The following is a 14,802-nucleotide window of genomic DNA, read 5'->3' as shown; positions in this document are numbered from 1 at the left end:
CAACAAAAGTTGATGCGTTATGCTCAAGTAGACAGAGCTGTGTAAAGAAATCATAACACAAATTGTTAAAAGTTTCTGCTTCCAACTGTTCTTAAAAGCATTTGTGACCCAGTCTGTGAAAACACAACAATCTTTTTGCGATTTACGGTTTTCTACATTAAATCTTTTATCTCAAAATTAGATTTTGGTACTTTACCCTGTATTTCACATACTGTGTCACATTTGTTTCTATGCATGATCATTCTAACAATGGATCCGTGTGGGTACGTTAGAACCAAAATATCTTTATAAATACTTAAATTCACTTCTAAGAAACACATACTAATTCCACACAACATGGCCTATCAAACAGAATGTGTTTAAAGTTTGCCTACAACTGTTAAAACTGCTACCGTTTTGGAGGTTTTGCATGACAACGTCATTTGGGAGATGTTTTCACAAAATTTAAAGTTTTTACCAGTTGGAAACTCAGAAATCACCTGAGGTGAATGCTGTGTAACACAGCACCAAACAAGACAAGAAAATAGAAACCAGCCTTCGCAGCTCAAGCAATGTATTTAAACACATCACACAGACACATACTCGGCTGCTTTGGAACAAAGACAGACACAAACAAACAACCCTCCTCTGAGTATGTAACTCTATATATTAGTGCTGTTTGTGTTTCGTTACTAGTTTGTGTGTGTGTGTGTGTGTGTGTGCTGTTCCAGCCCTGTCTGTAATTCAGTCTTATTAGAGCTGCAGTTCTTTCAGGCTGCGCAGAGATTCAGCACAACCTCTGATCAGATTGCAGAGCTGAATACTGGCCTCCACTGACACCGAGTGCTGAAGCTCCTGTGTGGCCCATCTGAGTTTGTGTAGCACTGCCTCTTCTGCGCTTGATAGCGCTGGATGGTGCAGCAGGGTGTTGCTGGGACCTGGAGGAAGCACAGGCTGAAGAGGTGGGTTGGATGGTGGCAGAAAAGTTGGGTTGACGGTGGGGACAGGAAGAGGAGCGGGCTGTGCATTTAGTGCTGGACCTCTCAGTCCAGACGCTGCACCCTCGCAGTGCTCTGGCCTGGGCTGACCCGTGATGGAGAGAGGGGGGTCGCTGGATGAGGTTCCGTTTGATTCAGGGGTAGGCTGAGTGGCAAGCTGCCGTTCTCGTACTTGTGTCAGTGCTGCTTGGGCATTTAAAGCTGCAAGAGAAATCGATCAAGTCAACACAGATACACAAGACAGTTGGATTAATTAAGCATTTACAATTGAATTAGAAGTCTGATATCAAAAAAAAAGTGTTAACATACCTGGATTGTCTTTGTCAATATCCGAGTCCAGCTCTTGACAAGCAACACAGTAATTCTTCTTCTGCTTGTCCTGCAACAGAATTGTCTGCATATACAAGAAGGAAAAAGTACATGCATCCAGATTATCTTCATAGACCAAAAATGTATTAAAATGATTAAAAAAATTATAAGGAAAGTTAAGGAAATCTGCACACCGTTCATTTATTTTCTTTATTTATAAAATAAATCAGGATGACAAAGATCTTTACAGATCAAAACATTAATGTTTAATTTAGTAAAAGGAATGACTATAAACACTTAAATACAACAAATAATTTACATACCTAAATTCATATAATATTAATATAAACTTGATTCATATATTCAACAAAATACATATAAATCCTAAGGCTGTTGCAAGTATTTCCATTGATAAAATCCCCGTTTTATGATGCGAGTAAATAAAAACCTCCTTCTGGCACTCACCCCACACAGCTCACAGCATTCTCCCAGCATCTTGTATCCTTTCAGCAGATAGTCTCCCATCAGCTTGCTGATCTTGTCCTGACGTTCCCGCCGGGCCTGAATCACCTTCATCTCCGCCTCGGACGGAGGCTCCCATTCAAAGTCCTCATCATCTGCATTCAGCAAAGTACAGACACAATGCCTCACATGCCTGGATCTTATATTGTATTATAAATCATAGATTACTATTAAAGCTGCGGTTATGTATATCGACCTTGAAGACACGTGTTTAATGTCACTAACAGTAATGCTTACCAACCCCTAAAAATATCATGACAGAAAAGCACGCACACACACTGAAGCGCTAACCTGCTAGCTTTAATGTTACACTTGCGGCACTGCTGTGTCACTGTATGAGCACGACCGAGGTAACTATCGTTATGACGATAACAGAATGTCATTTAACGGAAAAGCAACAGTAAACTAAGCAAAAATGTAAGTTTATTCGCATTTTACCTGCGTTTAGGGCCATGCTTTCCTCCTCAGCCGCCTCACAACACAGATAACGTTTCCTCCTCGAAACTTCGTGTGACTGTGAACTACTGCGAAAACTGACTGGCGCCCTCTAGCGAGCTGAATGTAGTAAATGCATGTTTTCCCCAAACATTTCTGTTGTGTATTTACAGAGGGGTTCACATTTAAAACATAAATAAAGGTTATGATAGTAGTCGAAACCCAGAATTTATAAAGTCACCAAATGTATATGTCACGATTAGAATTAAAGAGTAGGCCTACTTCTCCCATTTAAAGCACAAGATGCTCTTTCTATTTTTACATTTTTAATCATCCTGTGATAAAATGGATAACCTGGTTTGGGCAAACGTTTGGGGTTATATTTATTTATATTCTGAAGCATTTCATTACTGTTATGTATGACATGTCAGTATGTTGAATGCAAACAACTATAGAGAAGTATAGTGACCACAGATTTTTTGGTTTTATTGTGGTAAACCCTAGTATACTGTAACAGTTTAACACTGATATTTTTAGTTAAACTGTTGTAATAAAATAGGCCAAAAGAAAACAAAAACATGGTTACTGTACTTTATTATAATGAACCAATAGTTGATTTTTCTAAAGGCAGCTTTAACTTAAAAAACGAGCTATTCATACATTAATGCCATGATAAATATACAGTAGGCCCTTTATAACTTACTTTTATGCTAAAACATTTTATTTTATTTTATTGCATTTCACATAATTTGCATGAACATTCAGAAATAGGTTATTTTATGACACACCATTCAGTTTTTTGTCCTCGCTAATTAGATAAAACACACCAAAATGTAATAAATTCTGTCCACATCTACATACTGTAGACACACAACCCATAATACTCAATCTAGACTATCTATCATCCGCTGTAGACTGTGAGCGGGAAATGTAAAACCCGGAGCGGAGTACACAGATCTCTAGTGGATTGATAACAGAATGCTTTCAGCAGGGATGTGAGTCCATTCCACTTCACTCATACAGCCTATCGTGCAGTTCGCTGTTGCATGCGTGCTGTGCTCGTGTGAGGCATTTACACAGACGTCTGCTGTGCCGAAACTTCTCAAAATTAGCGGAGAACAGAGAAGTTGCACAGACGTGCAGTATACGCGCACAATTGTAAAATAATAATAATACAAATTTCAGGAACTTCAAGGCCCCTCACATGCCAGGGCCCTATGTAACTCAGTCACCATTTTCCCCTCACTTGAGATGCCCCCGTATATATATATTATATTGGAGGCTGAGCCCCCCTAATGTTGGAAACCTAGAATCGACCCTGCTCATTTATAATACTGTTACTCAGCTAGCTGACTGTCACAACAGCCGGTTTTGCTCGTGCAGTCCCAACAAGGTCTACCGCAGTTTCTTCTTCAACTATACTGTCCTCGTGCCAGTTTCCATGCCACAGTGTGCTGAGCCAGCGCAGTGTGCTGTCGTCCCAGTTCTCTGGAAGCTGCAGCATGAGAAAGCCTGCTGAGATGATAACTGCTGCACCCACACGTACAGGGCTGATCTTCAGTGCTGCGGTCACTAATGTATCTACAGCTAATGAGAGAGAGAAATAAACATAATCATAATCATTAATAGATCTAACAAAGAAATATGTGTGAAGCTTCAGAAGGTCTATTGGAGAGCACCTGCACTTGCTGGAATGGTCAAGAGAATTCCGAGTGAAATTAAACTGGGGTACGTAAATATTCCTCCCAAATTCACTAGCATATTGCAAACTTAAGAGAGGACAAAAACAGTTGAAAAACTTAAAAGGTTAAAACATACAATCATGTATAATGGTGAACAACAACAAGCAAGTACATTACCAAGCAGTAGAGATGCCATAACACACAGTTTATCCCAAGGAATATACTGAGAGGGAGGCCAATATTCCACATGTGTAAGATAAAGCAACACGCACACCCAGGAATGAAGGACAAAGCTGCAAAGACCCACGCAGGAGAACAGCACGCTGGCAGGACCTGGCTGGACATCTCCTACACGATTTCTGAAAAGCACCTGAGATGAAGCCAACAGCTTTGACAACGGGAGAGAAATCACATTTGTCCCAATTGTTCAACCATATTGAAACACATACAAGTTCCATTAACCACGGTTCATGCATATGAAACTCACACTGGAAATGTTCTGACCTTGAAGACAGCAGAGGTCGATGCTGAGCCAACACCTAGTGCGACTCCTGTGATTGAGTCACTATGGAAACCATCTGCATAAGCCATCATAACAATGCCTGTGATGGACAAAATGACAGCTACTATCTGAAAAGACAAGGATGAAATAGATTGTTTTGAGATTCGAGTTGGTAAACAAAAAGCTTGTTAATAAGAAACATGAAAAAAACACTTCAGGTTTTTCTTTTCTTTTTTAAATGCTTACCCTGACACCCATGAAGCGATCCTTGAGTCCAATCCATGAAAGGAGGAAAACGAAAGCCTGACCGCAACAGAGAACAGCACTTACGTCCACTTTTGATATGTGGCAAAGTGCCAGCAAGGACAGATAACCAGATAAACTCCATAGCATGGAGAATGGAGCTGCCCCTTTAAGAACAGTCCTTACAGTCAACTCTTCACCCAGGAACCTGCTACACTTTCTGAATATACATACATATACACAAAGAAATACAAGGCTGTGTTATTGTAATTTGCACTGATAATGGGCTGTCAGCCATTTGTATAGTTTCATTAATGAAAAGTGGTCTCACTTTATTTTTAATAGAAGTTAGGAGGATAAGGGTTTGAAAGCAGCTTGCACTAAACAGCTTTCAGAATATTAAGATAAAACAGAAAGATGTACATGTTTATTTAGATCAGCGTCACTAATGCTTACTTCTGCATTTAAAGCTAATTAATACTGCATAAAAGAAATACACATATCAGAATGTTGTAAATGTAATATAAATTCTATCTATTCTTATATTCTTGACTGGATGTGCTAACCTGAACTCTGTGGTAGGCCATTCTTTCTGTCTCTTCACGAGAAGTTGACACAGATAGTAGAATGGAAAAAACACAATATTCCAGATACTACAGAACCAGATGATAAAGAATGGGGCGGGATGTCTTATAAGAGTTTCTTTAGCATTATGAGTTCCCCAGGCCCAGGAAACTGCAACGCAAGCTCCTAAAACAATTCCACATGCAATCCTCCATGCAGCTCGAAATGAACATCGAGCACAGATGCATTTAGATCTTTGTTCTGTATCAGAATCATCAGAAACTACATTTTGCACAAGGATATTTTCACCCCGAGGCTCCTTTTCAGTTACTGAAAGTAAAAAATACAAAAGATAAGTTAAAGAAATAGTCGCCATTACAATTTTCTTTGTTGATATAATTAAAAACACAAATGAACAGAATAAATAAATCGTAGAAAACAATGAAAATACCTGATGTAGTGGGTAGTTGAAGTGTGATGGGGACTGGTCCGGGGGCAGGAGATATTCTGGCTGACAGTTTGTTCATTGTTTGCTTTGCTACAGCAAGCCCATATCCTTTTGGTCAGGGGTTTGTGCTCCTCTCTATTAGCTTGTGCTCTCATACTGGTAATATGCTTTAGGTAAACACATGCTCAGTCATCCTGCAGATTACTGGAGAAAGTGCAGATTCATTTGTGATTAAAAAGATGAGCTTCAATAAGCCTGACTTTCAAATGCTGTTGTGTTAGTGCTGTTGATGGCTGTTTGTTTGTTACTAATAAAAACTGGGTAACACTTTACAATAAGGTTGTATTGGTTTACATTAGTATATGCATAACTGCATTACTGAACTTACCGTACAATGAGCAATATAAATATTTTTTTTTTGCATTTATTTATCTTTGTTAATATAAATGTCTACAATTGTTCATTGTTAGTTCATGTTGAATAATGTTAACAAATACAATTTACAGTATATTGCAATATGCTTTTTTAAAAACTTTTGTTTCATTGTTTTTATTAAACCCTTCCATTTAGTTTGTATATCCATTTAGATTTGAGTGGGGTCTGTGGTTTTATTTTTGAAAAGCAGGTTTCTTCAAGTGTATCAAAGTGGGATGAGTTTGAGCCATAGATTACATGTGGGTGCAGTTTTTAGGAAGACAATAAAAATAGGATTATTAGGATTAACCTTCAACAGCTGGTTAATGATCAAGTTTTTTAAAGGCCATCATCTGTGGTCTATTCTGGACTAGTCTTTATTTCTAGGTACTAGAAAGCCCGTCATGTAATTATAGAAAGCTAAATTAATTGGGTTATATAATCAGTTTCTAGTTGAGAACACAGATCAACACAGTTGTCTTATTTTACTCATGTCAGAAACAATCATTAAAATAAATCTGGAGTATATTTGTATCACTGTGAATTTTAATGCTCTGACATAAAACTACCCACACACCTGTGTTTGTAAAAATCATCAAACACCAGACGTTTCTCTTTTGTTTTACTCTTCTGTTTTGATCAAATACAGTATTATGGTCAGGACCATGGACAGCTGCAAGGTCAGAATTCTCTAGAATGTAAACTATACTAATATTTCCTCATTTAGAGCAAGCAATGTCAACACAATTGTCAAATAATTTTTTAGAGGTATTTTATTTGGTTCATGACTCAAGAGTCAAACATTTTAAACATGACAAAACAAACATCACATGAATTTAAATGTGCTGGTTTCCAAGTAAACACAACCATACATAATACAGTGATCAACCTCCATTGTGAAAGGCATCACTCACAAATTTATTGACCTATAGGTTTATGGATAGGAGAGGCATGTTATTCCTGGACTGAGTACCTCAAGGCTACCATTCACACACACATGTCTTCATATTACTTTTAAAACTGTATTACGGTGTTACCATCAGTATCACCTAGATCGTTTGCTAGGTGTGTTTCTCCTCCACTGTAGTTGTGAAATTGTCCGATACACTTTCTTTGCTTCTCAAAGCCATGCAGCCTTTCCTTCTGGTGTCTCTTTGTGAAAGTGCTAAGAGGAAGATCAGTCCTGCGGAGTCTTACACATGTTCACTCTGTCATCGATGAGAGAGAAGAGGTGTGAGAGTGGCAGAAAGAAATCGAAAGAAAGCAACCGAATAAGAAAATTTGGATTATCATCATTGTTCTTAAAACTGATATCCAACAATGACTGTAATGATGGTTTATTTACCTGTGGGTTTGGGGTGCATCAGGGTCACAGGGAGCTCTACTGTGACATCACTGAAAGGGAAAAGGAACAGGTTAGATAAAAACCAGTTTATTATTATTATTTAGATTAGTTGTTATTTCTGATTTACCTTGCTGTCAGACCTCCCAGCAAACTATGAAAAAATTAAAATAAATAAGTTAGTACGTGTATCTGGGCTTAATGTTTAACAGTGTGTTATTGATATGTATAAATATAAAATTAAAGTGTTACATGCTTTATTTAAAAAAACAACAATAGAAAATAAATAATTACACATTACTAAATTGCTATTCAAACAACCAGTTAAGGGTCCTCACCCGCCACCTGACACCATGAGGTTAACTTTGATCTTGTAGGACACAAGGATTCCCAGCATCTCCTTGTCCATTCCTGCCCTTATACTGAGGAGGAGAAGTTAAACACAGCAGACAAAGTGATTTTTGCTTATATTTAAAAGCTAAAGCTGGTAAAAATAAAGATAATTTATTTATCCAAAAACAACATATTCTGGAAAGCAATGTTATTGTATTGTATGTTGCATAGAAATAAAGACTTACATGGTGGTGGAGGCCAAATTTGTGTCCTCATCTTTAAGCCTGCCGTCCAGCGCCAGGCCACGTTTCTCCTTATTGCTTGCCAGCAGAGGAGTTATTGAGAGGTTATTTTCAAAATTTGCATTGCCTTCGATGGTTTCCCTATAAGAAAGTGTTTAAATAGCATAGTTTAGAGACACAAATGCCAATATGCTAACAGTTTAGCATGCATGCTAATGACCAGATAAAAAGAACACTTACAAAAACTCTTCACACAACACATTCTTGGTGTATTTGTCGGCTGAATAGAGAACGACGTCTGTGGTTTGGTCAACTTTAAGAATAATGAACACAGCGTCAGTTAAACAATGTATTTTATACTTGTAACATATTCCAAATAGTAGAACAATTTGAGAGACAACTAGAATAAAACATTTTTTTTTTTTGTGGAGGTTGTTTGCAGTTGCATTTGTTTAATCTCACCTGTAATCTTGATTTTCTTTACAACTTTGTTGGTCTCATTCTTGACCTTAATTATGATAGGGATGGGATCACTGTGGTAGTAGATCTGTTATCAAAGAGAAAAAGAAATGTGACTTTGATTACTTAGAGTTGGTAAATACAGAAAATCAGGCTGAAAAAACCCATTTGGTTTAAGGTTATACGTACATCCTTTTCTAGGGCGGCCTCCAGGAGGACAGGTTTATCAGACATCATAAAGCTCTTGCAGAGTTCAGCCTTCTGTCCAGATCCTGTGTTATCAGGAGCAAACTGGATCTTACGAATGACAAGGCGGCAAGTGTCTCTGTAAAGCGAGAAGAAAAAAGCATTTGTCAAAACGGTTGTAAAATAGAGACTAAATAGGAAGAGTAAAGAACACACAAAAGTAAAGATCACAATCTATCATGCACCTACTTCTTGTCAACTTTCTCATCAGGGTCATCAGCTGAATTGGCCAGGTAAGCCTTGACCTCAAAGTCAACACCGCAAGCCTGCAAGAACAGAGGACCTTGAGCTACATTCAGTGCATTTCAAATTAAAGACAATATGTCATTGTCTCATTTATTCGGACCTTTCCTTTGTCATCTGGACCGGGTTGAAGGGTAACAGAGCAGGGAAGGTTGGTTGGAATCTGAAACAAATAAAAGACACCTGTGTATTAAATAAAATATTAATCGTTTTATACAATGCAACAGCATTAGGTTAACGTGGGTCAATGCATTAAGAAACCTAGAATAAAAAAGTGTTTGGTCTATCATTATCTCGAACATGAATTGTTTACCCACTCTCTAGTGACTTACATTAAATGTAAAGGCGTGACCCTGTTCTCCAGCTTTCTTTAGAAGAGTATTGTGCATCTCTGTCAAGGTGGGCTTGTGGCCTGCATCAGGATACAACTGTATGTGCTGAATCCAGATGTCTTTTCTAAAGGAAAGTCCAATCACGTCCAGATCATCACGACCGTAACGGAAGGCGCAGGCCAGCTGAACCCAGACTACGAAAAAGAAAATAGTTGTCAATGACAAACTCGATTACACGTTTTTAAGAGCATGAAATTACAAGAGATGTTGAACCATTGTTTGAAATTAGCTTGTGACTAAATACTGATATGTACACTCTGACTATACTTATTATATTACATGTTACACTATGTATAGATGCAAACAGGGCATGTTAGCATTTACACTGGTGTACGAATAGTATCTAACACTATTTATACTCTAGCTTCATAATATCTTCAACAGACTTACAGTGTGTAGATTATTTACACTAAAAGTGACAATACCTTTTCTATCCCCAAGGTCTGCAGGGTCAATTTTCAGTACACCGTCTGTTTTAAATATAGACATATAATTATATATCAAAGATGTATTTAAGTTATATATTAAGGATAATAGAGATATTTTTTGTCTGTCATAAATGCTGACAGTTGCTCACCAACAGCGTCCACAGATTCAACATGATCAACATAGTCTCTCTTCCCCAGGTAGAGAGTGAGCTGTGGGGAAAGAAGAAGCATAAAGGGTGCTTTAGACACATGGATTTCCATACAATGTTAAATGTGAATTAAAGCAAGCATAAATATAGGATTTTAAGTTCCAGAGTTCGGTCATACCTGGCCATTTCCACTGGTCTTTTTGAAAACCCTATAAAAGACATCAAGAGACAGTAAGAGATATTGTAGAGGGCAAAGGATAAACACCAAAGTTATATTCTTTTGGTTCAAAAATGTTTAGTTTAAAGTACATACTTGCTATAAGAGTGAGTCAGAGTCATTTGTTTTATTTGGTCTATCTTTAGTAACCTCTTTGGGCACCTCTACCTCAGACAATGTGACTTCGCAGCTTTCGGCACATTGACAAAGCTTAGTATTTAAAGACGTTTTAAAGCCAAGCCCTGGACTACCGTGTTGTTTTAATACAGGCTCTATGAATGGAGACAGCTTGTGTTTACTCCAATAGGGATGCCTGGTAATTGATTGTGACTGCCGGCTTATGACACGTTCAAGCTGGTGTGCCATGAATGTTCTCTCTTCTAAACTTCTGAAGGTATCCTCTCTGTATGGTATTTTAAGACACACATGGGCTTGTAAGGTAATCATTTTTGATGTTTTAAATTCTGTTCTGCCTATACAATGTGTATCCAAAACTTTGCACACATTGACAAAAGGTATGATGCAACAACCTAGAATAACCAGGTTACTTTATTTGTAAAAAGCACAAGAGAAATAATAAAAGACAAAAAACACTTACTTGTCTGACATGGTAGGATGTTTCTCTAAAAAATAAATGAAGCAGAAAGGTGAATTTTGTATAAATCGAAAACAGACCTATTTGATGGTCAGTGGTGATTTATCACTGTGAGAGTGTGTGTGCGGTGTTCATGTAGGTGTATATCTACCGTGTCTGTCCACTATTTAGTTCCCCTCACTATATCTGCACGTGATGTGCGTTTGTGTGTGAATGTAATGATAATCTCACCCAAGAAGATTACAGCATCATTCGTATTTGGCAGAGAGATAAGCCCTGATACGGCGTTGCTCAATCCAGTGGATTTAAATGCTTTGCAATGAACCTCTCTGAATATGCAAACCTAGGTTTTTAAGATTATTCTTATATACAACTCTGTTTGGGAGAAATATGTTTTGGATGATACTGAAAAACAAGGTGAAGTTGCCGTATGTTTATATTTCACAAAGAAATAACTAAGATAAAAACTGCTAAAATATTTGTACACATAGGAAAAACAGGTCACATTTAATACATTTCTTTGCAACTTTTCACATTTACAGTTTTAATCTAGATTAGTGCTTGTGTCAAATGAAAACCCTATTAACTGAATGTGCAGCACAAGGTTCTTAAACCCACTGCTGCTTATCTCTGTCCAATATCAATTTAGTTGATTGAATGGATCTTCACTGCAACGAAAATCTAAATGCAATAAATATCCATTGCTCACATAGGATAAATAAAAAATTAATTAGTTCTTGTTGCCTGTTGATAATCCAAAGATAAGTAAATGTAATCAATAAAGACCACAGGTAGGTGATGTTGATCTGTGGCTTGTAATACATTACAATAGTGTCCTGTGGTCCTTATGAAAATATTAAAAACCTTTTATTATTTTTCTAACTGTGTTACTTAATCTGTGCTCTACTGAAAGCCTTACCTGTTCAATTAAGATGCTTCAATCTCCTGATCCTCTCCTGTAGCCCGTCTGCTGTTTTCAGGGATGCGAATGACACGCGGAGGCGCCGTGTTTAATACTCAGACCTTTGCCCCATCCCCTAGAATTTGCTCTGTTTTTGACGGCGTTGTCTTTCTGTCAATCCAATTAAACACTTTACCTGCTATTTAGGGCTACAACGTGGTTATAAATAAAAATGGGGAGTTATACCAGAGACTGGATATTCTGTATAGGGCGATTTCAATGGTTTAGTCTAAAATGTTTCCCTTTTCATGTCTGAAAATGAAAATAGTTTAATGAGATATGAAGGGGGCTTATATTTATATTCCTGTTAGAGTGTGATCAGATTTGCATTTCTCACATTGAAACTCATGTAAATTCAGGATGTCTTGATTGACTACAGTACATATCTGAAAATGTATTTTGTTTGGTCTCAAATGTATCATTACCTGTATTATAGACTATATTATTGTATAATTTATTTTTTTGCATAAATGAAAAGTACATTTCATAGTAATGTGTGTGAAAGGACAACAACGAGACACAACTTTTGGCATTTCACAAATCAATGCCATATCCATTATTTGTTATTCAAATTCAAAAAGCACACACAATGCATGTGAGGTGAGGAACACCTGTAAACACTGCCTGAATTACACAAGGGTTGATGTGTCAAATGTCAGGACTTCTGCTAAGTATTTAAACAACCAGTAACAAGATTTGGCAGGTAAAATATAGTGGAATTCCTAAACTTAGGTAATCACCCTGCATCTTAAAATAGAAGTGCCAGTTTATTTTAAAAGATTGTGGAAGATCAGTTATATTTGCTCTATTTCTGATGAATGAGATTAGAAAATAAAATGTGGTTAAAAGTTTGACTAATTTATCATTTTCTTTGAACTAATTCTGATGGGTAACAACAAGGGTTAATCAACTATGATGCCGATGCAGTGACACATCTTTCATGACTGAAGTGAGACAAATAGAAATATTAGGTGATAACTCTCTGCACCAGATGGCCAACAGACTTGAAAACGCAGTGACCCCTGGACACATCTTAAGCCTCTCCTTATTTAAAGGGTCCTTGTGTTAAATCTTGGTCATTTCATTGCTTTTAAATTCAGTATAATTTTAAGTATAACCTTTGAAGTATTTTCTAAACATTTTTGGCATTTATGGCAACAAATCAACAAGTAAACAAACAAACAAACAAAAGCAGTTTATTTATGAAGATGGCCCTTCTGTTTGGTCCTATCAGGCAAGTCTGGTCTGATGAAATGTTGCTTCAGTAAAAGCTTTCCACCAATCCTATAGGAATCAAGCACTCAGGTGGCGCATGTCTCTATACGGCCTAAGAACATCTGTTGGGTGTAATCGACTTATTGCTAAGCATTCTCTTAAATAGCTACAGTAAAGTCAAAACATGAACAAGTTAAGTATGTATGTTTATCTTTACATAATCATAAAAGATGAACAAATTATCAAAAATTGTGATTAAATAACTTAATGAAAACAACAAACATTTAACTTTAACGTTGTTACACACAATCTTTTGAGACCATTTATTTGTCACTAAAAATGAATACGAAACAAAACAATGCCTTTTACTAATACAATGGGTTTTATATTAAGCCACTAAAAAGTATCTTAATTTTACAGGATAAAAAATTAAGGTCCTTATAGTTAAAGGTTTAAGATTTAGGATTTAATCCAAAGACTATTACAGACGAGCTCAGGGGTATCTGTGATTATTATAGAGAAGGAGTGGGACTTCCAACAAAGTTTCAAATGTGCAGATTTATGACAGAATTAAATATTATATGTAAACAATTTATGCTACCAAGAAAATACAAACAAAAATCCAAATGTTTGCAAATTTCTTTAGGAAAAGAAAATTATGAATATTTCCCTTATTGCACAGCATAAAGACCTTTCATGAACTCTCAAATTCCTGAAATGGACACCTGGTACCTGGAATTATGCTTGAACTAAACAGAACATTTTTGAAAGATTATTTGCTACACCATGCATTTGGCGGACACTTTTATCCAAAGCGCCTTACCATGCAGTCGGGTCATACATTATATTCAGTCCTTACATCCCCTCAGAACTGAGTTTATGACCTCCCAGTGCTACCCAAAAACACATTTGCAAAGAATTAATTCACAATGTTACCCCATATCTCCCAAAAACATACAACACCCAGGTGGATCAGCATTGCCATCCAGTTCTCAAAATCACAAGTTCCATATAATAACAATTTCTGTCTGGTGATGGATGTTCAGTTTTTGGTCCTGTTTACCCAACAGACTGGCACAGATTGTTACAGAGTTTAATCTCCCTTAATCTGTCTACTCTCCCACTTTGTCTATAATGGGATTGCATCTACTGTGCACAGGCTATGGATTCCCTCTTCATTAGAAAGTGCTTGCAGTACTCTGGGACAAAACCAATGTCACTCAAATGAAGTAAAGTTCTCTGAACTCTGACCTGACCTTTAGTAAATGCTTAGAAAAAAGGATCTTCCTGGCATGTTTCGGGTCTCTCATGGCCAGCCTGAGTGATTAAGGTTTTTAATCTTTGTTCTAGACATTTAAGATGAGAGAAGCTAAACACTGAAATGACAGATGGGGCTGTTTCAAATATTTACAAATTTCACGGACTGAAAAAAAGACTGAAAATCCACAAAATGGTTTTACTTGTTATCATTTCTCAATTCAAGTATTTTTAATGGTACCGTTTCATTTTGAACATTTAAATGCTTATCATTTTTTCAACTAAAAATGTACTTTTTTACAAACCTAAAGAATGTATTGAGCATGCATTAGTGCCCCATATTGGCTTCTAACTGCAAAGTGTCTCAGGCATAAACAATTTTAGGCAACACATTTTTTCTTGCATGTTTTTAAAACATATAAACAATGGCACATTTTTGTGTCACACCCAAAAATAAGACCTAACAATGTTGATGATCAGCTATAAGCTTTTAAAACAGCTTTCCTGTGGCTCAGTGGTTAGAGCATGGCACTAGCAATGCCAAGATCATGGGTTCGATCCCAGGGGATTGCACATAGCCAAATGCATAATACAATGCAATGTAAGTCGCTTAAAGCATCTGCCAAA

At 36.9% G+C, this 14,802-nt stretch overlaps 3 protein-coding genes across 3 annotated transcripts; all 3 read right to left on the bottom strand.

The window, feature by feature from the left end:
* Window positions 1–538: 538 nt before the first annotated feature.
* On the bottom strand, window positions 539–2,353 carry znrd2 (zinc ribbon domain containing 2). Its single transcript, XM_057321429.1, has 4 exons — window positions 2,247–2,353; window positions 1,752–1,903; window positions 1,287–1,371; window positions 539–1,178 (listed from the first exon to the last, which is right to left on the bottom strand). The coding sequence occupies exons 1-4, from the start codon at window positions 2,260–2,262 to the stop codon at window positions 733–735; spliced, it is 699 nt and encodes a 232-aa protein (XP_057177412.1). The 5' UTR covers window positions 2,263–2,353; the 3' UTR covers window positions 539–732.
* A 371-nt stretch (window positions 2,354–2,724) lies between these two features.
* Window positions 2,725–5,761, bottom strand: LOC130546395 (solute carrier family 35 member F4). The gene is made up of 7 exons (XM_057321658.1): window positions 5,686–5,761; window positions 5,237–5,564; window positions 4,674–4,890; window positions 4,430–4,555; window positions 4,103–4,295; window positions 3,923–4,012; window positions 2,725–3,830 (listed from the first exon to the last, which is right to left on the bottom strand). Exons 1-7 carry the CDS (start codon window positions 5,759–5,761, stop codon window positions 3,589–3,591), a joined length of 1,272 nt encoding a protein of 423 aa, XP_057177641.1. The 3' UTR covers window positions 2,725–3,588.
* A 1,090-nt stretch (window positions 5,762–6,851) lies between these two features.
* Window positions 6,852–11,758, bottom strand: arr3a (arrestin 3a, retinal (X-arrestin)). Its single transcript, XM_057321294.1, has 16 exons — window positions 11,662–11,758; window positions 10,746–10,770; window positions 10,109–10,139; window positions 9,931–9,991; window positions 9,779–9,823; window positions 9,294–9,487; window positions 9,065–9,124; window positions 8,908–8,984; window positions 8,662–8,797; window positions 8,476–8,560; window positions 8,254–8,326; window positions 8,017–8,154; window positions 7,777–7,860; window positions 7,569–7,592; window positions 7,442–7,491; window positions 6,852–7,304 (listed from the first exon to the last, which is right to left on the bottom strand). The coding sequence occupies exons 2-16, from the start codon at window positions 10,754–10,756 to the stop codon at window positions 7,300–7,302; spliced, it is 1,074 nt and encodes a 357-aa protein (XP_057177277.1). The 5' UTR covers window positions 10,757–10,770; window positions 11,662–11,758; the 3' UTR covers window positions 6,852–7,299.
* Between the last annotated feature and the right edge of the window lie 3,044 nt (window positions 11,759–14,802).

This window comes from Triplophysa rosa, linkage group LG22, assembly GCF_024868665.1.
Source record: "Triplophysa rosa linkage group LG22, Trosa_1v2, whole genome shotgun sequence".
Lineage (NCBI taxonomy): Eukaryota > Metazoa > Chordata > Actinopteri > Cypriniformes > Nemacheilidae > Triplophysa > Triplophysa rosa.
The sequence above is the reverse complement of the archived record's forward strand: the minus strand, read 5'-3'. Positions and strand labels throughout refer to the sequence as shown.

Bases quoted from the DNA above. Each gene is read 5' to 3' on its own strand.
- znrd2 (XM_057321429.1), bottom strand. The intron at 1,372-1,751 runs GTGAGTGCCAGA...TTGTATATGCAG, and splicing joins AATGCTGTGAGCTGTGTGGG to ACAATTCTGTTGCAGGACAA. The intron at 1,179-1,286 runs GTATGTTAACAC...TTTCTCTTGCAG, and splicing joins TATTGACAAAGACAATCCAG to CTTTAAATGCCCAAGCAGCA.
- LOC130546395 (XM_057321658.1), bottom strand. From the start codon at position 5,761: ATGAACAAACTGTCAGCCAGAATATCTCCTGCCCCCGGACCAGTCCCC. The intron at 5,565-5,685 runs GTATTTTCATTG...TTTTACTTTCAG, and splicing joins TCAACTACCCACTACATCAG to TAACTGAAAAGGAGCCTCGG. The intron at 4,891-5,236 runs GTTAGCACATCC...ATGTATATTCAG, and splicing joins TGGCCTACCACAGAGTTCAG to AAAGTGTAGCAGGTTCCTGG.
- arr3a (XM_057321294.1), bottom strand. The intron at 8,985-9,064 runs GTCCGAATAAAT...CTGTTCTTGCAG, and splicing joins GTCCAGATGACAAAGGAAAG to GCTTGCGGTGTTGACTTTGA. The intron at 7,861-8,016 runs GTAAGTCTTTAT...TCTCCTCCTCAG, and splicing joins AATTTGGCCTCCACCACCAT to TATAAGGGCAGGAATGGACA.